Below are 23,316 nucleotides of genomic sequence, written 5' to 3' on the forward strand. Positions count from 1 at the left end.
TCAGTTCCATACCAACAGCAAATTTCATTTTGCGTTCCCAAACATTCCTTTATCCGATTACAGCATATATTCATTATGTTGTTATTCGTTATAATTATTGTAGTTCATACGCTGCCTAATTTCTACCTTTTCTAAATAATTGATAGCATTCATCATTTCGATTGAATATGATTAGTCCCAAGTTAACAGTGAGTGTTATATACAATTACGTAGGCTTACAAAAGCTGTATTTTAGGTACCGTCTAAATTCATGCGTAAAGTAAGTCAATTTGCTTTTAAGTAATTAGATTCTCTTAAGGGTGATTTGAAAGGAAAATGAACTAGGGTACAATGTGTCGTACTACAAAAAAATATTCACCAAGAATGTCGTTATATGTTTTGCATCTAAACAAACCTAATCATGTATCTAACAAATTGAACTGTATCAGGCAAAGTCGGCCATCATCATAAATGTTTCCGACCTAGAAGTCATCACAAGGATTATGCAATGGTCGAAAATAAAGAAGCTCTAGATACCTTGAGATATTATTTAATGGCTAAAGGTCTCTTCATTGAATTGGATTGACTGTGTTAAAGATGTTATATAAAGCTTTACAAGATAAATTAAAATTATTTACCAAAGTTATTGTTATGTCTGCGCTACTATTAAAGTTATCGCATTGTATTTAAACATCAAAAGAATTGTATCATTTCACAATATAGTAGTGTAAGTAAAATTAAATTGATATTATTTGGAACGGATAAAAATATTTGTGAATGGATAAGTACATGGGAATGACAAATAAATAAAGTATGTACCTGTTACCTTTGCCAGACACCGTTTATTACCAAAGGTGTATTTAGTGGCAAGGAAATAATATACCATTTTAAGCAATACAATATTAAAACATAGATATGTTAAGTTGTCATCAATTATGTATTCATCAAATTCGCGTACCAACAAAAGTTAGATAACTCCAGTAAGCCGTTTGAAATTATAACTTTAAAACTGAAGATAGAAAGCCTATTTTTCCGATAAATATAGCTTACGACCGGAGCAATCTTCCCAGTGAAGATATGTGTACATCAACCTATAATGTATATTGGAGCAAATTCAACATTCATCGGACAGATGTCAAGAACAAATTAATATCTGGCTTCTGGTATAATAAACGTGCACAATCCAGAACAAATACATTTTGGAAGTCTATAAATAGACCACAGTAATGTGATTATATCGAAAGTCTGATTAATATTATGTCACATTTAAGGAAGCATATGTTATAATTAAGTATACAATATATTATTTAAATAATCACCAAGTCACTGGTAAAGAAATATACAATATTATTATTTAAATAATCAACAAGTCACTGGTAAAGAAGTATACGATATATTATTTAAATAATCACCAAGTCACTGGTAAAGAAGTATACGATATATTATTTAAAGAATCACCAAGTCACTGGTAAAGAATTATACAATATTATTATTTAAATAATCACCAAGTCACTGGTAAAGAAGTATACACTATTATTATTTAAATAATCACCAAGTCACTGGTAAAGAAGGATACAGCAATATTATTTAAATAATCAACAAGTCACTTGTAAAGAAGTATACAGTATTATTATTTAAATAATCACCATGTCACTGGTAGGGAATGATATATTATTTAAATAAACTCTACGTCACTGGTATGGAATTATATATTACGTAATTCTCTGATTATGAACCATATAATGAATCATTTAAATACTTGAACAATATCCCCCTTCTACTATGTTTACAGTTACAGCACAAAAGATGCCATCACTTATTTGAAGAACGGTTTGGTGTAGCGATGATAGCTCGACATAACTTTTGACGAACATAATAGGAAGAGCTCAAGATAAGACAATTCGTTAATGATTACAGTAAACTATTCCAATAATTACGTATGGAGTCGAGTGACATTTTTGACACTTACAAAACAACTATCTTTTGACTTCGAAATATTCGTAAATCTGCACACAAATTCATAAACCCCGTGCAATCTAAAGATCCTTCTTTACCAATACTAATTTAAAATAAATTTATTATTAAAATGTGAACTAAGGCGAATGAGCTAGGCTTATGATAGCATTAATTAAGAATGTAAATTAGAAATAAGTACATGTATGTCTAGGTGGCCAACGGAACATTGAAAGTGGAAAATTGCAACATACTTTTCCAAACGAAATGATACAGTTACCCATAATATTTTGTAAATGTTTTAAGAAATAAATGTGGGTTGTTATGAGGTAACCATAGCACATTTACTGTTTACTCACAAAAAACTGGATTTAATATGAGAAAAACATATTCATGTGGATGCAAGTAGGAAACAAAGCATGATGGTGCAGAGTAACTACTGTAATGTTAATGAAAGATACCTCAATGTCTGTAGTAATTAAATTACCATAGAGACAGCAAAAACAAAAAAAATCAAACCAAATTGAGATGGATAAGGTAATTTTGTTTAAAAATTATAATAATGTTTGCATACTAAGAATTTAATAACAGTGAAACACGATGACATATTTTAAACATTTAAAAGGAGTCAACTGAATCCAAAGACCGCCAGTTAGTTTTGTCCATCATGCAACACATAAGATGAAAGCACAAGGAAATCATATGTTGCGATGTTGAATTTTAATAATGTTTACTGTGAATGATTGGTTGGATTACACATGCCTAAATCTTGTTATCGAATGGTATAAAATGCAATAGCAAGAACAGAACTTGCACTTGAAAGGGAAATAAAAACGAAAGTTGGTTAATTGTATGGCCAATTTGTACATTCCATAGTGAAAGACAAACAGCTTGCAGAATAATTGATTACTGCATTTGTATGGGAAAATAGGAACCATTTTTGTATCGGAGTAATACTGCACGATCTTTGGGAGTGCATTATTACTCCTAAAATGCTCGTTGATATTTTCCCATACAAATGCAGCGACCTTTTTAATATATACACATTTCGTTTTCCTACCTAAGGCGTAATCATATAAAGAAGTACACTACAAGAAAAAAGTAACTGAACTCATTCATTATTTCAATATAAATAAACAACTGTACATTCCTCAATATACTGTAACAATATTTATGAGCACATTGCACCGCCCGCGAACTTTGATCTTCGTCGCGCTCTTAACATTAATTTGTTTTTTAAATTCTTGCTTAACATTAATTTGTTTTTTAAATTCTTGCTTTGGTTTACTTAAAGTTGAAATTTATAGTCACATTTGAATAGATGCTCATTGAGTAACCTTTCTGTGGTAGGTCTGGATTGGATAGAGTTTGTCGTATAGTTAATCCAGCTCGATTCTGCTTTTCTGCTTATGATGGGCTGGATTTATTGTATAATTCAGTGCAGTAACGACAATATGATATCAGTTGGAAATGTAATTGAAATAACAGTACCATTTTGGTGTGTATCATGTTTTCCATGACATGGGTCATGTCATTCCGATTTCCAGAGCTAACTAAGAATGTATATTTTGCGGAAATTGAAGATGGATTAATGTAATTATATTTATTACCAGTTAAGAAGACATGTTTATGCCCGGTCACGTGCTCGCTCGCTGTTGAAGAAACTCCAGATATGGCCTTTATCTCATCGTGTATGTCTTCTATGGCTAGCGTAACATTATATCAAAATAGTTAAAGGGAAAATTCCAAAGCAGCTGTTGTCTGACAGTTCATTTAGCCAGCGGAAATAATATTTTTTCGTCGTCTTGAATTATTGTCTCTGATGATCTTAGTTTCCTACCAAAACTTTCAGCTGTATTTGTTCTCGAATTTTCGAATTTAGTATTTTGACAGACTTGTCAAATGATACATATGATATAGCCCTTGACCTCAATATGCTTTTATTTGCTATATGTATAGACCATAGAGAGAAATCATCATAATCTGAACCGTTCTATTTGCTAAACGTTACGAATAGTACTATAACTATTTAAATGATGCGAATGGTATTTTGAGATGCTGCTTCTGTCACCTGTGTTGTTGGCATTGCGAATATCATGCTCATTTGCTCGCTTGTTTTTGAAAGTTTTATTTATGACTCATTTAACTCGTCCACATCGTTAACTTTATCATCTCTTCTTTCACACAGACGAAATCACTTGTTCATTTCATTCACAAACTAATCTAAAAATCCAAACTTAGATAGTATACTAAATAAGCGTACATTGGTTTTTTGTGTGCAAAGAAGTTCATAATACACTTACGATGTCTAGTATGAGCATATACTAATGGGACCTACACTATGCACATATTATTAATGAGGTATGAATTCGTGTACAAGATTGTGTATTCAGAGGTTTGATTTTTTAAAATTAATTTTTGTTGATTTTTAATCGTTGCCTGCTGTGAGATGTACCTTATGTACAGCATAGACAGTGCTATATAAGGAAGCTAAATTTCTCAGATTTTGACTGGTTGTTAGTCTCCTTCTTACGTGGCATTTAGTTGTAAAAAGGAATAAATCAAACTTATAATGAACACTGCAGCCAAATGATAACGTGATGTCATGAAAAGAAGTATTAAGAAAAGCCAAAAGCACTACCTTTATATTACTGAGAACTCATTTAACGACATTCGAGATTGCATTAATGTGCACATCATGAAATTCAAGACTTTTGGCACATCAGGACATTAAAAACTTGCAATAAGCTCGTAACATTATATACATGTAACATTACACATGGGAGCATATCTTAAGGCATACATTGATAATTTGGTTTAATTCACAATATTGCAGCTCTTCAATTTTCAGCTTGTAACTTAGAAAACTGAATTATTTGTTGATTTGTTTCTTGCTGTTACATAGTTAATGACCAAGAGTCGTACCAATATTTTGTTAAACCTAAGATGAAATTTATTCTCAAGTGTCAGCGTATTGATTGTTTATTTGAATTTTTACATTTTGTGTCATTGTATTTATAAAACATAGCATGAATGTCTCGGCCATACCATAAAATGACTGACCATCTTGACCATACCACCAAATGTTCAATTAGGGCTGAACAACACCTGCAATCATATTTATTAAAAATAACATGAATGCCCTGACCATGCCACCAAATGTTCAATTAGGGCTGAACAACACCTGCAATCATATTTATTAAAAATAACATGAATGCCCTGACCATGCCACCAAATGTTCAATTAGGGCTGAACAACACCTGCAATCATATTTATTAAAAATAACATGAATGCCCTGACCATACCACCAAATGTTCAATTAGGGCTGAACAATACCTGCAATCATATTTATTAAAAATAACATGAATGCCCTGACCATGCCACCAAATGTTCAATTAGGGCTGAACAACACCTGCAATCATATTTATTAAAAATAACATGAATGCCCTGACCATGCCACCAAATGCTCGACCACTTTGATCATGTCACCAATTGCCTTACCATCTTGACCATTTAATTAAATGCCCTGTCGTCTTGACCATTTAATTAAATGCTCTAGCGTCTCGACCATTAATCAAATGCCCTACCATCTCGACCATTTAATCAAATGCCCTATCGTTTTGACCATTTAATCAAACTCCCTATATCTTGACTATGAAAAATGCCATATCGTATTGACCATTTAATCAAGTGCCCTACCATCTTGACTATTTAAGTAAATGCCCTACCATCATGACTATGCAAAAAAATGCTCAATTAAGTCTAAACATTACGCGTCATTACTTTTATGCTAAGTAGTATTAACACCTTGACCATGAAACAAACGACTAATTAGGGCCGAAATATTAAATTACAACAAAAGTGAAATTGCAAACATGCACGTATATTGATGGCTGAGCACTATAATTTACAAGACAAACTAAACTGCATGTGAGCAAATAGACCATTGAGAATTGTCCGTACTTCATACATTTGTGATTATGTTTTATTTGAATCAATTACATGAAACTTATGGATGCCGTTTTAAAGCATTTTCATAAAGAATATAAATGATCGAATAACAAGCGAAACTGAGAGATCAAATGTCATTGTACTTGGACCTGATCAGACCATATGAAGGCAGAATATTTACCCACATATATGTTGAAACCTGATAAGATTGGATTGCATTAATTTTATTTAATGAGGCTGTTCGATATATGCATTCGTATTCATACACAAAACCATTTTAACAAAGATATTTTTTTTATTGGAATCGGTACTTTCAGAAAACATCAGTAACATGACATATAGCATGTTTGTTTAAAGTATTACTTATTAAAGCGGACCCTCTGTAGCAAACGGATAAACTATTTTGGTCTGAAAAAGCTCGTTCAAATACATATTAAACTTCCATATGCGCATAACCTTTACAAAACGGTCACATTGGTTGGTCCAGACTCTGTCTGGTTTGGAGAAGTTTCACTTTACAGAGTTCAAAATTTTGGCTTCGAAAGGCTTTGATGATAAGAATATAGCTTATAAATAGTATTCCTTTATTGTCATCAGATATATTCAAGTTTATTATTATCACAATAAGGATAAATGCGCTTGAATAAATACATAGATCGAATTCCATCAATAACAATATTTTAGTGCTCGTTTATGCACGGACATTTAATTTGTTAGCTATATTTTCTACCAAAAGAACGGCCTCAAGACTTGAAGTTCAAAAACGGCCAGTTAGTTTTAATCCTTATTTCTACTTTACGCTCACATCGTAATCTCTTCAATATGTTTGGTGTGTCTTGTTGTATCATTGTATCCAAACGCCAGTGATCAATTGCATATTCATTCATGATTCTTTTTTGCAAAAACTCAGCATATGCAATTTTGTACGTACAATCGTCGGTGTTACACTTTACGGATTTACACTTTAAATCGATGGGGTTGCGCTTTTATAAGCAAAAAAAAAGAGTAATTTTAAATTAGTAGAATTCAGTTTACCTTTAATTATTTGAGGCTACATTGTTCAATTAATTAAAATCAGTGTTTTTGAAGGATACGGTCGCTACTTGTCTAAGGCATCTGTGCATTTTGCCGCGATGTTTGAAGTTAAATAAATTAACAGTGTGAGGAACAGATAAAGAAAGCCGATTTATACTATTGGTAGCCGAACTGTATATCTACAGGAATACCGCAAAGCCAAAAATTGATCTGCAATACCGTTCTTTGTTTCAATAATCCTTCGTTTGTAACGAATGTTTCACCAAAATGAGACATACAGTAATTAATTTAGTAGCTTATCAAAGCTATTACGTTTATAGTTTAAGAGAATATTTGTTCTTTTTAGAATCTAGCAAATTTAGTTTGGGTACTTAATTTTAAGATCAGATACAAAAATAGAAATCCCCTGATATGATCAATATCATTGCGTTCTACTCTCGCCATTTAGATATTTTATGGTCATGCAAATAACATAACGCATGGTCAATCGGAAAATAGACACGCCTTGATGTGGTAAACGTCACACGTTATCCTCTCGCCATTGCTATACCTCATGATCAAAATAAAGCCTGGTCAGTCGGAAAATAATTTCTGTTAACGAGACCTGATATTGGATGTAATTACACTGTGCCCACCTACTTGTGTTTCGATAAGGAATTTATCAGCGTTCTTCCATTATACTACATACCTATTTTGTTATTTATTTACCTTCTAAAGGGTTTCACTGCCGTATGATAATAATATCCTAGGACCTGAATAAAGCAATGTGCTGGGAAGTATTGTAGCTAAGAGTGGAACTTTAGATTGAAAACAACAGTATTGTAGCTAGAAATAATTCATAGTATTGTTTGTTAAACGAAACTTGAATATAGTTTGGAATCTAGACTGTAATCTTATAGTCAAATCTGTCTGTAATCAGACTGTCCTGCTTCTGACTTCTCAAGAATCATTTCTTTCAAACGAGTATTGTTCGGGATTATTTGAAATCAATAGCTATTCCATATATGATTGTTTGCATGGATGTGTTTTATGAACAAAGCGAACACTGGAATGCGTAATAGCATTGAATCAACATTAATTAGGATCGAAATAAGAACCTGTCAAGCTCTAATTAACACTCATAAAATATTACATCAGTTTGCTGTCAATAGGGTTGTAGTATCACGATGAACCGGGCATACATTTTCATGGTAGGGTCCTTAGAAGAGCCAGTTAAATGTCAGCTTTTGACGGTTCTTGTTCTTATTTTTGCCTTCTAATGCCCCAAGGTGTTATAGTTGGGGCTGAAATGCAAACACTAATCGACCTGATGACATCGAATAATAGCGACCACTCATTGTATTATTGTGAAGCATACAGTGTCTCATAGGAAAATAATTATCATGGGGTTTAGTTTTATTAACTGCCTCTCACACAAAATTAATCGAAGAGTGAATTTATTTTCTTCATCCTATTGATTTCGTCTCAGTCTTGATCTGGAAAAACCCTGACATGCTTTATTCCTTTGTTTATTATCTGAACGAATAAACAAGGTCAGTAAATGAAACGACATATCACAAGAGTAATATAAATGACAGAAGACAATTTCAGCCCAATGTTCATATTAGCTCAAGTTAAACAACAAGCAGCCTTTAAATTAAGTTCCTTAACTAGTTATTCTTTATTTAGTTTTATCCCTTCGTTGCCATGGTTTCTTTACTCGGTGGTCTTGTAATTTTACCCTTTCGTTAACATCCAGTGGTAATGTGTTTACACGAATGAAGTATATTTCAGAGGTTATACCTAAAATGCATTTATCTCTTAAAGGTGCTACTTAAAAAAATAAGTGTAAAATAAGGTTAATTTTGGCACAAATTATGACGCAATTATAGCATGTAATTAGTACTATAAGACCATACCTACATTACATGTTTCAGGTCCTTAGTAAACAAATGAATAAATAGAAGTTAATATTGATACTATCCTTTTTATTTCTTGTCGTGAAAAATTCTTTCTGTTGCATGCGGGACGAATGAAATTGTTTTTCATCAATGCATTTACTGATTTCTAATAAAGAAATTTAATTTGTACATTGCAAACACGTAGACAGGTAGGCAGCAGTTATGCATCCTAGAAAAATATCTTAAGATAATCTCTAATAGTGACGAGAGTGTGTGTGTTTATTTCTAACGTAACTTTAATGATTTCTGCAGTGTGACAGTTTATAGTGATGTCTAGCACTGGGGCGTCATGCCGCAGATATCTAGCATGATATCCCACCCAGTAACACCCGCCAAACCGACCAGTCCTAACACTAACATCATATTGCTGAGCTCCAAGCGAGGCCGCTGCTAGTACCATTTTTATAAGTCTTTGGTATGACTCGGCCCGCGACCTTCCGCCTCGCAGGCGGATATTCAAACCAATAGGCTACTGGAGCGGTCTTTAATAGTGACACAATGTTAGCAATAATATTCTTTAAATCATTGATGAATACAGGTCCATCTAACATCAAATTCAACCAGTTGGTACATGATTGTATCTATATTTTGCGCATTTTTTGTTTATGACTGTAACGTATAATGATAATCTTTAGTTTAGATATAAGATAGCTACATTTGTACACGGGTATAGACTTTTACTTTAAGATATTAGGATTGCAGGATCCTTGAACTAGTTGTTGCCGTAGGTGTTTATAATTATTAACAATACTATTTATAATGTTATTCTATGTGAGGTCTTAGAAGAAGTGTTATTTCTCGTTGGATGGGTTAGGCCATGTGGTTCTTTTACGACCTGGGATATTTGCGAAACGTCTCGTAGCTTGTGATAGCAAAATACGTCTTCATCCCTAATGATTGTATATAAGTGTGTGGAGCTGGACATTTTAGCCAGTCTAAACATAACAATACATCCTACGTTAGACTGATGTTATCAAACATAGTTTTGTAACATCAGTCTGAAGTCGTGTGTATTGTTATATTTAGACATTATATGAGAGGAAACAGTTGTTTAGAACATTCATTGGATTAAATTATTATTCTAGGAGTATTGTGAATTATTCAATGGAGTTCTCGACAAGGCCATTTGGAATACATCAGGAATATTGGCAGAACAGTGCATTCGAGAATCTCAAATTCATTTTGAATATTCGACTATTTTGGACTTGAATAAAACTTTATTTTGTTATGATTGTTTAGGATTAAGTTCATAATACTGTAATTTCCTCTCACATTTTCACTTTACTATTTTCATAATTAAACTATTTGTTTAGATTTATAAATTTGTTGCTTTTGCTTCTTTCTGTTCAGGACAGTCTTAACATAATAGTTACTTTTGTTCAAATGCACATCTAATCGTACACAAGCCAGCACACATATAAACATATGTTGATACAAAAATCCCTCATGGAGCCCTTTTTTTAAAAGGAAGGAGAAACATGCTTCCGTTACCATTATAAATTAGGGGAAGAGCCCCCGTAGGCATTGTCTTAAAACCCTACTGACTAACCACGTGTGTGTGCGTGTGTGCGTTTGACTTGGATTTTTAACATAACTTTTAAAATGTTTCACTCATGTCTCTACGATGTTTGCAGTGTGGCACTTTATAGTGATGTTTAGAACAGCATCATGCCGAAGAAAGTTTGCATCATGTTCCACTCGGTCAGATTTCGTTAGCAGGTATGGGAATTCTGCATGTTTCATTTCCTATGCAAGTATGGAAATTCTGTATAGATCATTGCATGTATATGAATTATGTATATATCATTTTCATTGCATGTATATGAATCATGTATAGATCATTTTCATTGCATGTGTATGAATACTGTATAGCTCATTTTCATTGCATGTATATTAATTATGTATAGATCATTTTCATTGCATGTGTATGAATTATGTATAGATCATTTCTTTTGCAAGTAGAGAAATTCTGTATAGGTAATTTATCTTGCATGTTAATCCTTCTGTTGCGTAAACCATATACCTAGGCATGATAATACGACTGATGGTAAGTGCCCACTGTGAGTCAATATCTGTGAATATTCGCGTATATCTATGCATGTGAGTATATATTAGTATGCAACCACTAATAATTTTGCTTCGGATTTGCAACCGAGAAAAGGTGACGATCACTTTCAACAGACAACGCAAACACATAAACTGGAACCTTATAAAGGTGAAATCAGGGCATATTTAATGTATTGCTTCGCGGTTGTATGATTCATGAAGCGTTCCAAAAGTGTATTTATATATTTCTTTTTCTGATATTGCAAAGACATGTTCTATAGAACTTTTACGCTTCCCACAATTATCTTTTGATACTCTTTTAAAACAGAGACCAAAATAAATCCACACAAATAGTTTGTAATTAACTGCTAGAACACGAGCTTTTGACAAAGGTGCTTCATACGGGTGCATCTTTACACTGTTAATGTAGATGGCGCTGTCTTCAATTGTTCCCTGCAGTCCTTAAAATCAACGTTATTCCTATTGAAACAATGATATTTAAAATGATGAAGCATTTTACCTCAATATAATTTTATCAACATCTCACTCAGTTAATAATAATGATTTTACATATTCACGATTCACACATAATGCTTGCTAGTTTTTCACTGGCAAAATACGGTGTTCAAATATCAGTCTGTTTTGTTTGTGTTTTTGTCTTTAATAACGGACATTTGCATTTCAAAAACAATCTGAGAACGTTCAGCACAAAACAAAAATTATACAAGTACTTGAACGTTTCAGTTTACATACATTCGTCAAAACTGACGAAATATAAAGTTGATATCAGTGCTAAGTCGAGGTATCTCGTAATGTTGCTGTCGATATAGGTGCTAAGAGAGAGAGATAGAGGAGAGAGAGAAAAAGCGATCACGTTATGTTATTGTTGAAATCAGTATTAAATATAGATATCACGTTAATTTGCTTTTTCAGTGATTTGACATATTACAGCTGGTCTGTGTTAACTACTTTGTTCTATATCGTTCTATATCGTTTGTTAGCTGGAGTTCAAAATAGGGAAATACGGTAAGCTGATGATGCCATTACAACATGTTTGATGAATTGTTCTAGTAGTTGTAAGACTTTAAGAATTTTATTTCGTTAACGGTGAACTTGAAACCTAAGTGTCACATCAGGCAAATTAAGATCTGAGCAGCTTGTCGACAGGGTTACCATTATTGGCAGTCGTTCTCTTTCGAGTGTCAGATTAAACGTACTTCAGTAAAGCAGGATGTTAAGGCTGGAGTTAGAATTGAAGAGACTAATTGGATGCTCTCTCCGATTTTCGTCCAACGGAACTGTCTACAGAGAACAGAATGCGGCACTGATTTGAGTTTTACACTAGAATTTACACATCGCATCTCCACCAGAAACAGCTATAATTACATTTAACATTTAACTGTATTTATTTTATCAGTTTCAATAAGGTATGTACCATGAAAAATAGACGATCCAGTCGTCCGTTAAGCATCTCATGTTAGTGCGTACTGTGTGCAAGTGGAACCTGACAATGGGTACATTTCGGTCCCGCTCCGAGCTATATTAATAAATCTGAACCAGGTAATATACAACTGATGCTGAAATAAAAGGAAACTAAAATCTTTGACATCGAGATTGGTCGAAGATGTGGACGAACTTAAGCTCGGATGTACGAACACGCACGTAGACACCAGAGTGATCTCTGTTTATAGCTTCGAACGAGGCCGTTTCTGCAAAAACTCAAAGGTAATTTAATAATTTATTTGTTTGAGCCTTGGCCTGTAAAAGACGGTCATTATTCAGAGTTTTGCATAAATTGCACACGGCTTGAAATGAATTGTAAGGATTGAACATTTTCTCTGTAGAGCTAGATGTATACCTATAGTTAGTTTCGCACAGCATATGGAATGATGTCTGCCTCTTTTACACGTTGAATTGTCTCGTAAGATTTTCGAAGTGTAGCTAAATATTAATGAACTCGTTTCGTGCACGAATGATTTAAATATAATTTATATTGACATACAGCGCAACACCATTCGTTCCAGACATGCCGAAAAAGACTGTTCGGTGTCCATATTTGATGCTGCAACGATATCAAAAGGACTCAGCTGTATTACACTGAATATAATTTAACATTAAAGCTGATCAATTTTTTGTAAACATATCGACTCTTCCACAGGTCATGGAGGCATCGACAAATTTGATAGAAACAGACCACCCTGTTGTAGCACGTATTTAACGAGATGTGTTACCCTTTTGTTTATTTTAACGGTTTCGAAATACTTCGTGCTCGAAACAGATTAGTTACATTTAACTACATTTAATGACGTTAATCTGAATATTCACCGAGCTACAGACTCGGTTATCATTCAATATGCTGTGCGGAACGAACTCTAGCTAAAGCAAGGTTGAATTTTACTCAGGCTGTATTTATAAGTCTCAATATTTATAGGTTTCTGTATTTGTATGGGACAATATAAATGAGTTTTTCGGATGGAATAATGCACGAACTTGGGAGTGCAGTATATCCATCCGACAAAACGAATTCCATATTTCCCATACAAATGCGGTAACCTTTTTATTATATGCTCATTTTCTTATTCTACCTAATGATTAATTATATTAACAAAATACACTACAAGAAACAAAGTAACTGAATGTAAGCCATATTCCAAACTAAATACGCAAGCGCAGATTCATCATTACATAACAATAACATTACTACTGCGCACATAACTCCGCCCAGATAAATTTGAACTTAGTCGCGCGCTCTACATAACTTTCGAAAGAAAATGGCGTGTCTATTAGCACTTGAAATTTGGAGTCATATTGTGAATGAATGCACATTGCAACAACTTTTCCATTGGATCTGGAATCAATAGATTAACGCGAAATGTACCAATGCAGCTGGTATGTGGCAGTCCACGAAACATATGCTTTACTTCATTCAGAAACAAATTTAATAAACCAAAACTTAAAGTGCCTATTACGCGAGTGTACATGATTTGTTTACCAATCAAAAGTGCTAGCATCTGCTTCCATTGTTTGTTTACAATAGAAAGTAGTTCCTTTATGAGTGCAATATGAAGTTGCGCGCGAGTTTAGTATCGTAAAAGATTGAATGATTTTGACAATGCAAAGTTAATGGAGAAAACAATGAGCATATAATAATACAGCTTATGATTACGTTGTTTAAAAGACTTTGCGTTGACTTCTCCTTGTACCGTTCATAAATTGCAATGTTGAATTATCAGAGTTATGTCTACGTGGCAGTAGTATCACAGGTATGATAAATAATATGAACCTAATTGTCTTATATTGATTTATGTGTTTATTATGGATGCTTTCAGTTCTTATATTATCTGTAGACCTTGATCTGAATCTAAGCCCTTCTTCCGTATCAGAGTCACTGGACACCTGTAGACCTTGATTTGAATCCAAGCCCTTCTTCCGTATCAGAGTCACCGGTCACCTGTAGACCTTGATCTGAATCCAAGCCTGCATCCTTATCAGAGACACCGGACAGATACAGTTGATCTGAATACAAGACCTACATCCGTATCAGAGTCACCAGACACATGTAAACCTTAATCGGAATCCAAGCCCTTCATCCGTATCAGTCACCAGACACATACAGTTGCATTCCTTCATTTACGTTGTCAAGTGATAGTACTTTATCTTTATATATCTAAATATTAGATTAGTTCTCTATTAATTAGATATTTTGCTCATCGTATTTTGATGATTTCGTCATCGTTGCATTCACAAAGACTCATGTAGAGAATGTCATTACTGAAGAATACGTTAAATTAACCTTTTCCACAAATCTATTGATGTGATTGAACAAATCCTGGCGTAGGTACAATTGTCTGTATTTCAGAACCTTTGGCTTTCATAACAAGTGCCAATCTGCTATGACAAAATCTAGAAGAGATGGGGATAGAAAGATGTGTAAGAGGGGTAGGGATGTATCTGGTGTCTGTAATATTCTGTCCTTCTTCAGTATCATCACCGAATGGCATCAATGTGCTGGACTTTAATGTCTGTGATAAAATTATATTAATGGGTGTTTAAACGAGGACTTACTCAGTGCCGAAATGATTCTTAATGACAATCAAGCTGTATTAATTGAGTCAACAAGGGTAACAGAAAGCTTATCTCTGTTAGACTCCGTTGTTATATCTCCTTATATAGATAGGCTCCATTTTAGGATTATTTATGTTGGTATAAATCGAAGTGATTACAAGGGCCTCACGTTTCATTGCACGGCTGGATTATAAATCAGCAGATTGTCAAAAGAGAGGAATCGAGTTCGATACTAAAGTGGAGTCTGATAAGTGCGATAGTCTGTTAATTATTCTATAGTAACAGTAAACATAGGGTAAATGGAGAAAATACAGCAACTGCCCAAATAAAGCGTCATTATCCGAAACAAAATAGAAAAGGATAAATATACTAATAAATTAGAGACTATTAATTATATTGGTTCAAACTCGAAATGGTCACCTCAGTTATATTTTTCCCATCAATGCGAATGGCTTGTTGCATGTAACCTACAATGTGTCCAACCACAAAGCATATGTTAATCCACGCTACATTCCATTCATCCTGTCTGTTCGGAACAAAGTATTTCCACACTTATAGAAAAATACATAGTGTATGAAACGGGAAAATACATTGGTCCTTCAAATTAGAGACCTATTTCAGTATTTATGTCATTTGTAAAAGTTATCGAGAGAATCTGGTTCAATGTCTAAATCATCTGTATTTACCAATAACTGCAACTATTTTATAGGGATCATCTGACTTTACAGCGAATGCTAACATTCGCATATGTGATTTATCCCAAACATCTGTTAAAGATACAAAACGCTTAACATAATTATGAGGTATTCAGTAATAATACTCCATTGAATTAATCACTGTAGTTCCAAACCATTGTTCTTGGCATTTTTTTGTGTATGTACTATTTTCTATATCTGCAACAATCATTATTTATTCATTTATAAATTCAGTAATGAATTTATGTCATCTCTTTGTCGCCGAATGTATGTCTGTCTCTCCGTTCCGCCTCTTTTCCGTGATACGTGTATGTTTACATATAATGGCATGAAATCATACACATTATGTGCCGCTTTCCATGTACATTTCTAATCGATTGCATATAAAGGAAGTTTACAAGTTGTGATGACCTGTAATCGTTTGTAGGTGAAGGACTTTTAAAACTTGTGAAGAACTGTGTTGCGATACCATATTTGTCAACATGTATGTAAATTATGCTTAAACAATATAATTATATTTAAATATATGAAGTAATTATCGATTTTATGCAACGCAATTACTTATATGATTTTATGCAACGTAATTACTTATATGATGAGGTGATATATTAGGTGGGAGGTACCAAAGTAAATGGAGTGTAATACCAAACTATATGGTGTGTAATCCCAAACTATATGGTGTGTAATACCAAACTATATGGTGTGTAATACCAAACTAATGGTGTTTAATACCAAACTAATGGTGTGTAATGCCAAACTAATGTTATATAATACCAATGTATGTGTATGTGTTTGTTTGTGTGCGTGTTTGTGTGATTTGGATTTTTAACATAGCTTTAAAACATTTAAGTCATATCGCTACGATGTATGCAGTATGGCAGTTTACAGCGATCTCTAGCACTGGGCCATCATGCCGCAGACACGGAGCATGATGTCCCACCCAGTCACATTGTACCGAGACCAGGCTGACCAGTCATAACACTAACCTTTTAATGCTCAAAGCATAGCAAGGCAGCTGTTATTACTATTTTTTAAAAAAATCTTTGGTATGATTCGATTGGTGTTCGAACCCGCGACCTCCCGCATCCGAAGTGGACGCTTTAACCACTAGGACACGGGAGCTGTCCCAAAATGTTTGGTGTGTAATGCAAAACTAAATGGTGTGTGATACAAAACTAAATGGTGTTTAATACAAAACTATATAGTATGTAGTACCAAACTATAAGGTATTTAATACATTGTTAAATAGATCGTTGAAGCATTATTCCGATAGGACATGTATTAAAAGGCATTTACATTATTGCAATTCACCTAAAACGAAGCTTTAAATCCAAAACATATTTTGTATTACGGGGTCAAAACAGGGTGTTTAATTTAACAGAATATTCGTATCACAAAAGTTGCGTTGTAGAGAGGGAATAACGAGTTTTTTTAATTAACTTACTTATCAATAACATTATCTATTATAGTTTAAAATAGAAGCGGTGTCTTTCTATCATTCTACGAAACTGACATCACAGCTTGGGATGACTTTATATTTAGCATTCCATGGTCACATGATCTATCGTATGACTGTTGAACATTCTGTATACGGAAGGAATACTGAATGGGATAATGTCTCTTGTAAAACCGATGTTTTTGTGAAATGCGCTTTGATTTGATTTGTACACATTGGTCTTCCTTTCACAGATATAAAGCATACAGCGATACACCCGCTGACGAAATTATCATGATCATTAATTGTACTCCCATTCGAGACAATTAAAATGTATTTCTTCTCATTATTTATTATTCACTCAATATATAACAATTTTGGTTACAAAGGCTAGTCGTTTTTAGGACGTAACAGGCAAGGAAGTGTATATATATATATATATATATATATATATATATATATATATATATATATATATATATATATATATATATATATATAACATTGATCAAGAATATAGAATACTAAATATATTGAGTGCATGGAAATGGACTTCACATCTGAATTCTAACTTAAAATTAAAAGTGAAATGCAGCGGGGCATTACAGTAAAGCTTATACTGACCTTCCATCGGATTAATCAACAAGGTAAACTGAAAGCAATAGCTTTCTATTGATCATTCTCAATCTTGGCCTAAGAACCATACAGGGTTTCAAGAATATCATCATATGATGAAGGGTATGAAATGTTTTGTATGGCATATATATATATATATATATATATATATATATATATATATATATATATATATATATATATATATATATATGCACACACACACACACACAGAATATTATAAATATACACCAGACAGAACGGAAAATGCTCTCCCTTGATTCTATTGAAGAATGCTTGATATTAGTAGGCAGAACTTTTATTTAATACAGATAATACTATCATACAGGCTAGATAATGTTTAATTCATACTCTACGGAGATTCGAAAACAGGTCCGCGGATAAACGGCATCCATAGCCTTCCCTGCACACACGAGTCCATATTCTCTCAAGACCAAGCACACAACACCAAACTAATGTTATTTAATCGGTGTTGTATGCACTCATGTGTAGCAGACACACTCGTATGACGACCTAGTAATTAATTCTCATGTATCTACACAGTCAATCCGGATTCCTATGAAAGATCTCAAGGTATATATCATTAATTATAGAGAATTATAAATATACACCAGACAGAACGGAAAGTGCAATCCATGGATTGTATGGAAGAATGCTTGATAATAGTAGGCCAAATTTATATTAAATACAAATAATACTATTATAGAGAGTAGATAATTTTTAATTTGTACTCTCCATAGAGTACGACTTAAAAATTGTCTAACCTGTATGGTGGTGTTATTAGTATATATATCTTAACGTTAAATCTTTACCTTGCTGTTTAAACGCCTTTCTGTCGTTTTAAATATAATTCCTCTATAAATCATGGTCGACATATCCTATAAAAAGTATGAATCTTTCAAAATTACTTGCCGTTTTCTCCATTGTCCTTATGGAGATACTTAAGCCTTTGTGTCCTTTATGCTGCCAAATGCTGTATTTCGATAAACTTAAATTCAAAATGTAAGGAGTAGTTTTTCCTAATTTCTTTTTAAATACCCTACATATTAGATAAATTTTCAATATTTTTCTGGTCGGAAACGATGAAATCAATAACTACTTAGCATTAGTTTATGAATTGTACTCCATCATTGGATATCTTAGTCACAAAAGACGCCAACAGCTTCAACGTAAGCAGCTGTCTCGTTAATTTAGACAAAACACTGGAATCATTCATCATCATATCCACGACTATACGTTGATAAGACTGTAATGAACTTTAAATATTGTAAACTTCCCTATTATATGTTTTTACATGATGCAGGCAGGTAAACAGTGATGTTTAAATTTCTGTGGACAGCTTATTAACTAGTCCAGCTATGCGACCGTTTTCACGCCTTCTCAACCTAACAGTTCTTTTTATGCATTTTCTTTGATAATAATGGTTATTTTGATAAAATTTATCAGTTGATTTGCAACAAATAAAATTATTGCAAGTTGCATATGAATCAATATGCATATCAAATGATGCAAAACCATATCGAATGAATATCCCGACTCGTTTTTTAAAATGAATAATACCAACGAGGCTCCTACAGCTACAAATAAGAATGTGTTCAATTATGTTAACATAACTCCTTATGAAAGGCTTTTGAAACTAGACCAAACATTTTGTCATGATCTTTATAGCATGGCATCCTTTGAACTATCCGCCTGAAATGTTCTCAGTGAAAATAACTAAGTGGACATTATTATCTTTCTATCAGGATAACTACTTCATATTCAGTACCGTTGGTTAACATCTTCACATACTTTCTGCGTCCGAATAACTCATCTAGCAATCTGGCCGAAGGCAGAAGAACCGCGGACGTTCAGGCAGTATTATGAAACTATCTTTGCCATATAATTGCCCAGTCGGATACAGCATTTAGGAGCTGGTATTTTCGATGATTATTATATGGTCTTGGTGCGTCTCAGGATGAAATATCGACTAGAATAAGGCCAGCAGGGATAAATATGTTGTTGTCTAACACATACCATAATGCCCAAAGGTCACTAGACAGCGTTAACACTTAATGAAACCGAGATTCAATCCAACAATTTATAAAAACACTCAGTTACGTGTTCGAAAATAGCTTTATCTGCATCTACACTTTCATTACATAATCACATTAAAAACCTTAATCTAATTTTAAAAAAGTTGAAACATATATTTTTGAACATTTGTCCCCAAGTAGAAGTTTTAGGAGAAAGGGTATACGTTTTTGGACAGAGCAAGGGACATAAAGTTTTGCATTGAACATGCACCTAATCATCCAATCGACCTGTCCTCTCTCAACACCCTATCTTACATAATCGTTGACTTACCTTTTGTACCAGCAGTGCCCTGGTCCCTGCCCATAATGGTGTCGTAAAGTTTCCCTTGCGTTTTTGCTCACTTTTCTCGACCCGGGATGTTCCTGCTGCGTTTAATATTTTGTCAAGTGACTTGGAAGTCTTCACTATATCGGAGAAATTAGATCGCAGTGAATTTGCCTTATTAGGAAAATTATCATTAGGATTTAGCGCATCTTCCAAGTTTATGTCTTTCACCTTTCGCTCTATATCCTTTAATCTTTGCTCATTGATTTTATTTTCTTTGATAAGTATTATGGATGATGCAAGGGACTCAGTGTCCTCATCCTTAGTGTTTTCAAGGGAAGATACAGATATTTTCTTTTGGCCGTACGTATGCAATAATGAATCATTTACGTCAAAAAAAGGTGTATCCAGAGACTGTGGACTTTCCAAAGGGGTAAGAAAGCAATCATTTGCATCCACAGATGAAATTTCGTCTCGAGGTATTGGTGTTTTAAGCCCCTCTGATGCTGTATACATTGAAAGTGTGTAATAACTTCCAGTTGTCGATTGTACAGTTCCTGTTCCAAGCGAATCATTATCGTCGTTCCTTGAGTGGGAATCCCTTGGCAAGACAGCTGGCGAATGAAATAAAATATTTATGCTTCCACTTCCAGAATCGCACTCCATGTCTTCCAAAGTAGAGTTTTCAATTCTTGAGACATCCATCTTATTCACGTGTAGACGAGTACATTCATTTTCGTTGTCCAAATTGTTTCGTATCCTCTATTAAGGATCGTATCTTAATTGGTATTGGTAACAATATCAATCGTTGCCAGACATAAGACCTAAGCTATTGAATCGCTTTTCTCATGATCCAAAATGCAAGCATGTTGTCAGTCATAAGTCATAAGTATCCGCACGCTTCATTCGTGATCCGAAATGCCAAGATGGATGAGTGCAGGATGCCAAAGAAAATTATAAAAGAGAAGTTTCTACATACATTAATTTCTAATATTTATATTCTGAGATCAGTTAAGAGAACGAATACACCAGTCTTTTCTCTGCCAAATTATTACTGACATGTGAACTCAGTGCTTGAGAAACACACCGACCTTAATTGGGGTGAAGACGAAGCACAATTCATACGGAATCCTCAGTAGGACCTTCGATCAGACAGTTCAATAAAAAAAAGAAATTATTTTCTTTCCAATGCGCATGTTCTAAGCGTTTTCCAGAATGTGCTAATCCTTAGCAACGGTAATAGTCGTGAAAGAGCTATTGTTTGCTTTTCTGGTTTATAGTTTCTATAAACTCTAGAAAGCCGCATGGACCCAACACTATTTCCCTGAAGACTGAAAAGAGAAAACAAAATGATCTCTCAGGAACGAACTAACGATTTTACTACTTCCTATTCTTAACACATTAGCTCTCACTCAAAATGGCACATGTACACGTTGCATTAATTACAATAAGTAATGTTTTTTTCTTAAAATGTTTTCCGTGCTATCTTCATATTGTACTCTGGAATGAACGATTGCAATTCGATATGATATTGCTTCCATGAAATAACATTTAATACGATTTGGTGAGGTACGGTCTTTATTTTTCTTACACAGGTAAAGCTTCTTTATTCTGTTTTGCTTAGTCGACATCCTTTATTTATTTGAGGTCGTAACATCATACGCGGTAATTTTAAATTATGTTTGCAAACCTGAACTTGACACCTAAATCGGCAAATACAGATTAAATTATAATACAGGAAAAATCCATATTTGCTTAAATTTGAAGGAAGTATATATATATATATATATATATATATATATATATATATATATATATATATATATATATATATATATATATATATATATATTACAGTAAAATATTTATGCTTTGTTGAACACCTGAAACATAATTCGTTCAGCGTTACAAAAATATATTTGTTTAAGTGTATTGTTAAAAAATTCAAGTTCGGCACGGGGCTATGATACGTTAACTACGTCAAGATGAGACGTATTTATGTGCCAAGACTAGCGGGGTTGCTTCTGGTCACCGACTCGGAAAGATATACGAATACTATTTTGTATATATTACGGTTTAGTAGTGTTTTAATCATGCTATGTGAATTATTTTTTTTCAAATGATTCGGATTTATAAAAAAATAGAGTTCGTGCAATCTAATAATATGAGTAAGGAACTCATCGACAAAACTTACCGGTTGCGCGATACAGAAATACGGATTATGCATCCATATCAAACGTCAGTTCAAACCTGTAAGATTACCTGGGTATATCATAAACCAATTCAAAACTGTTAGATTTATTGGGTATACTATAAAACAGTTCAAACACGTAAGACTATTTGGGCATATAATAAAGCTGCAAAAGCCACGTAAAGAAGATGATATTTACTTGTGTGTGTTCGTGTGTGTGTGTGTGTAATTTGGACTTTTAACGTAGCTTTAAAAACGTTTCAGTCATATATATATATATATATATATATATATATATATATATATATATATATATATATATATATATACATACATACATACATACATACATACATACATTCGATGTCTGCAATTTGGCAGTTTATATTGATATCTAGCACTGGGGCATCATGCTGCAGACATGAAGCATCATGTCCCACCCAGTCACATTATCCTGACACCGGGCCGACGTGTTGCAACACTAACCTTTTAATACTGAGCGCCCAATGAGGCAACTGTTAGAACCATTTTTAAAATTCTTTGGTATGATTCGGCCCGGCTCGAATCTACTACCTCCTTCATCCTAATCGGACACTTTAACCACTTAGACCATCGGATGGGTGCCAATTTCCTTAAAACGAGTGAATAACGAATGTATTTCATTAAGAGAATAACGGATACATTTAATTGAATGTGTGAAAATATTTTAGGTTTGCACCCAGGCGATGTAATATATCCGTTATTCGCTCTTAGCAAGCAAATGTTCAAATCATCTTATAATCAAACTTATTGGTTAACAAGATGTACTGTATTACAAACTGAATTGACCGACTTCTTACTGGATCTCACGCGGTATACAGTTTAGCTACTGGTGTGTTTTGTGATTATTCACACAGAAATATAAACAGTTATATAATTCTCCTTCCAGTGGTTTTGTTGGTTTTGAACTATAGTCCGCTAGGCCACATGGGCAGATAGGAGTATCTTCGAATCGCATGATTATCTTGTCAACACAGCAGTGAAAATATTTATCATAATTCACTCCAGTCC

At 33.6% G+C, this 23,316-nt stretch overlaps 1 protein-coding gene across 2 annotated transcripts in view; it reads right to left on the bottom strand.

Moving 5' to 3' along the window:
* Positions 1-21,388, bottom strand: part of LOC149796012 (uncharacterized) — a 316,657-nt gene extending 295,269 nt beyond the window's left edge. Inside the window, exon 1 of one of the 2 annotated variants that reach the window (XM_089965930.1) lies at positions 20,082-21,388. In XM_089965930.1, coding sequence (XP_089822056.1) covers positions 20,082-20,780 — 699 coding nt within the window. In that variant the 5' untranslated portion in view covers positions 20,781-21,388. The remainder of the gene's footprint in view (positions 1-20,081) is intronic. The other variant, XM_089965929.1, reaches the window with a different exon arrangement.
* Positions 21,389-23,316: the final 1,928 nt, after the last annotated feature.

Source organism: Sinohyriopsis cumingii, chromosome 7 (assembly GCF_028554795.1).
Source record: "Sinohyriopsis cumingii isolate HCF-2022 chromosome 7, ASM2855479v2, whole genome shotgun sequence".
In the NCBI taxonomy this organism is placed as follows: Eukaryota; Metazoa; Mollusca; class Bivalvia; order Unionida; family Unionidae; genus Sinohyriopsis; species Sinohyriopsis cumingii.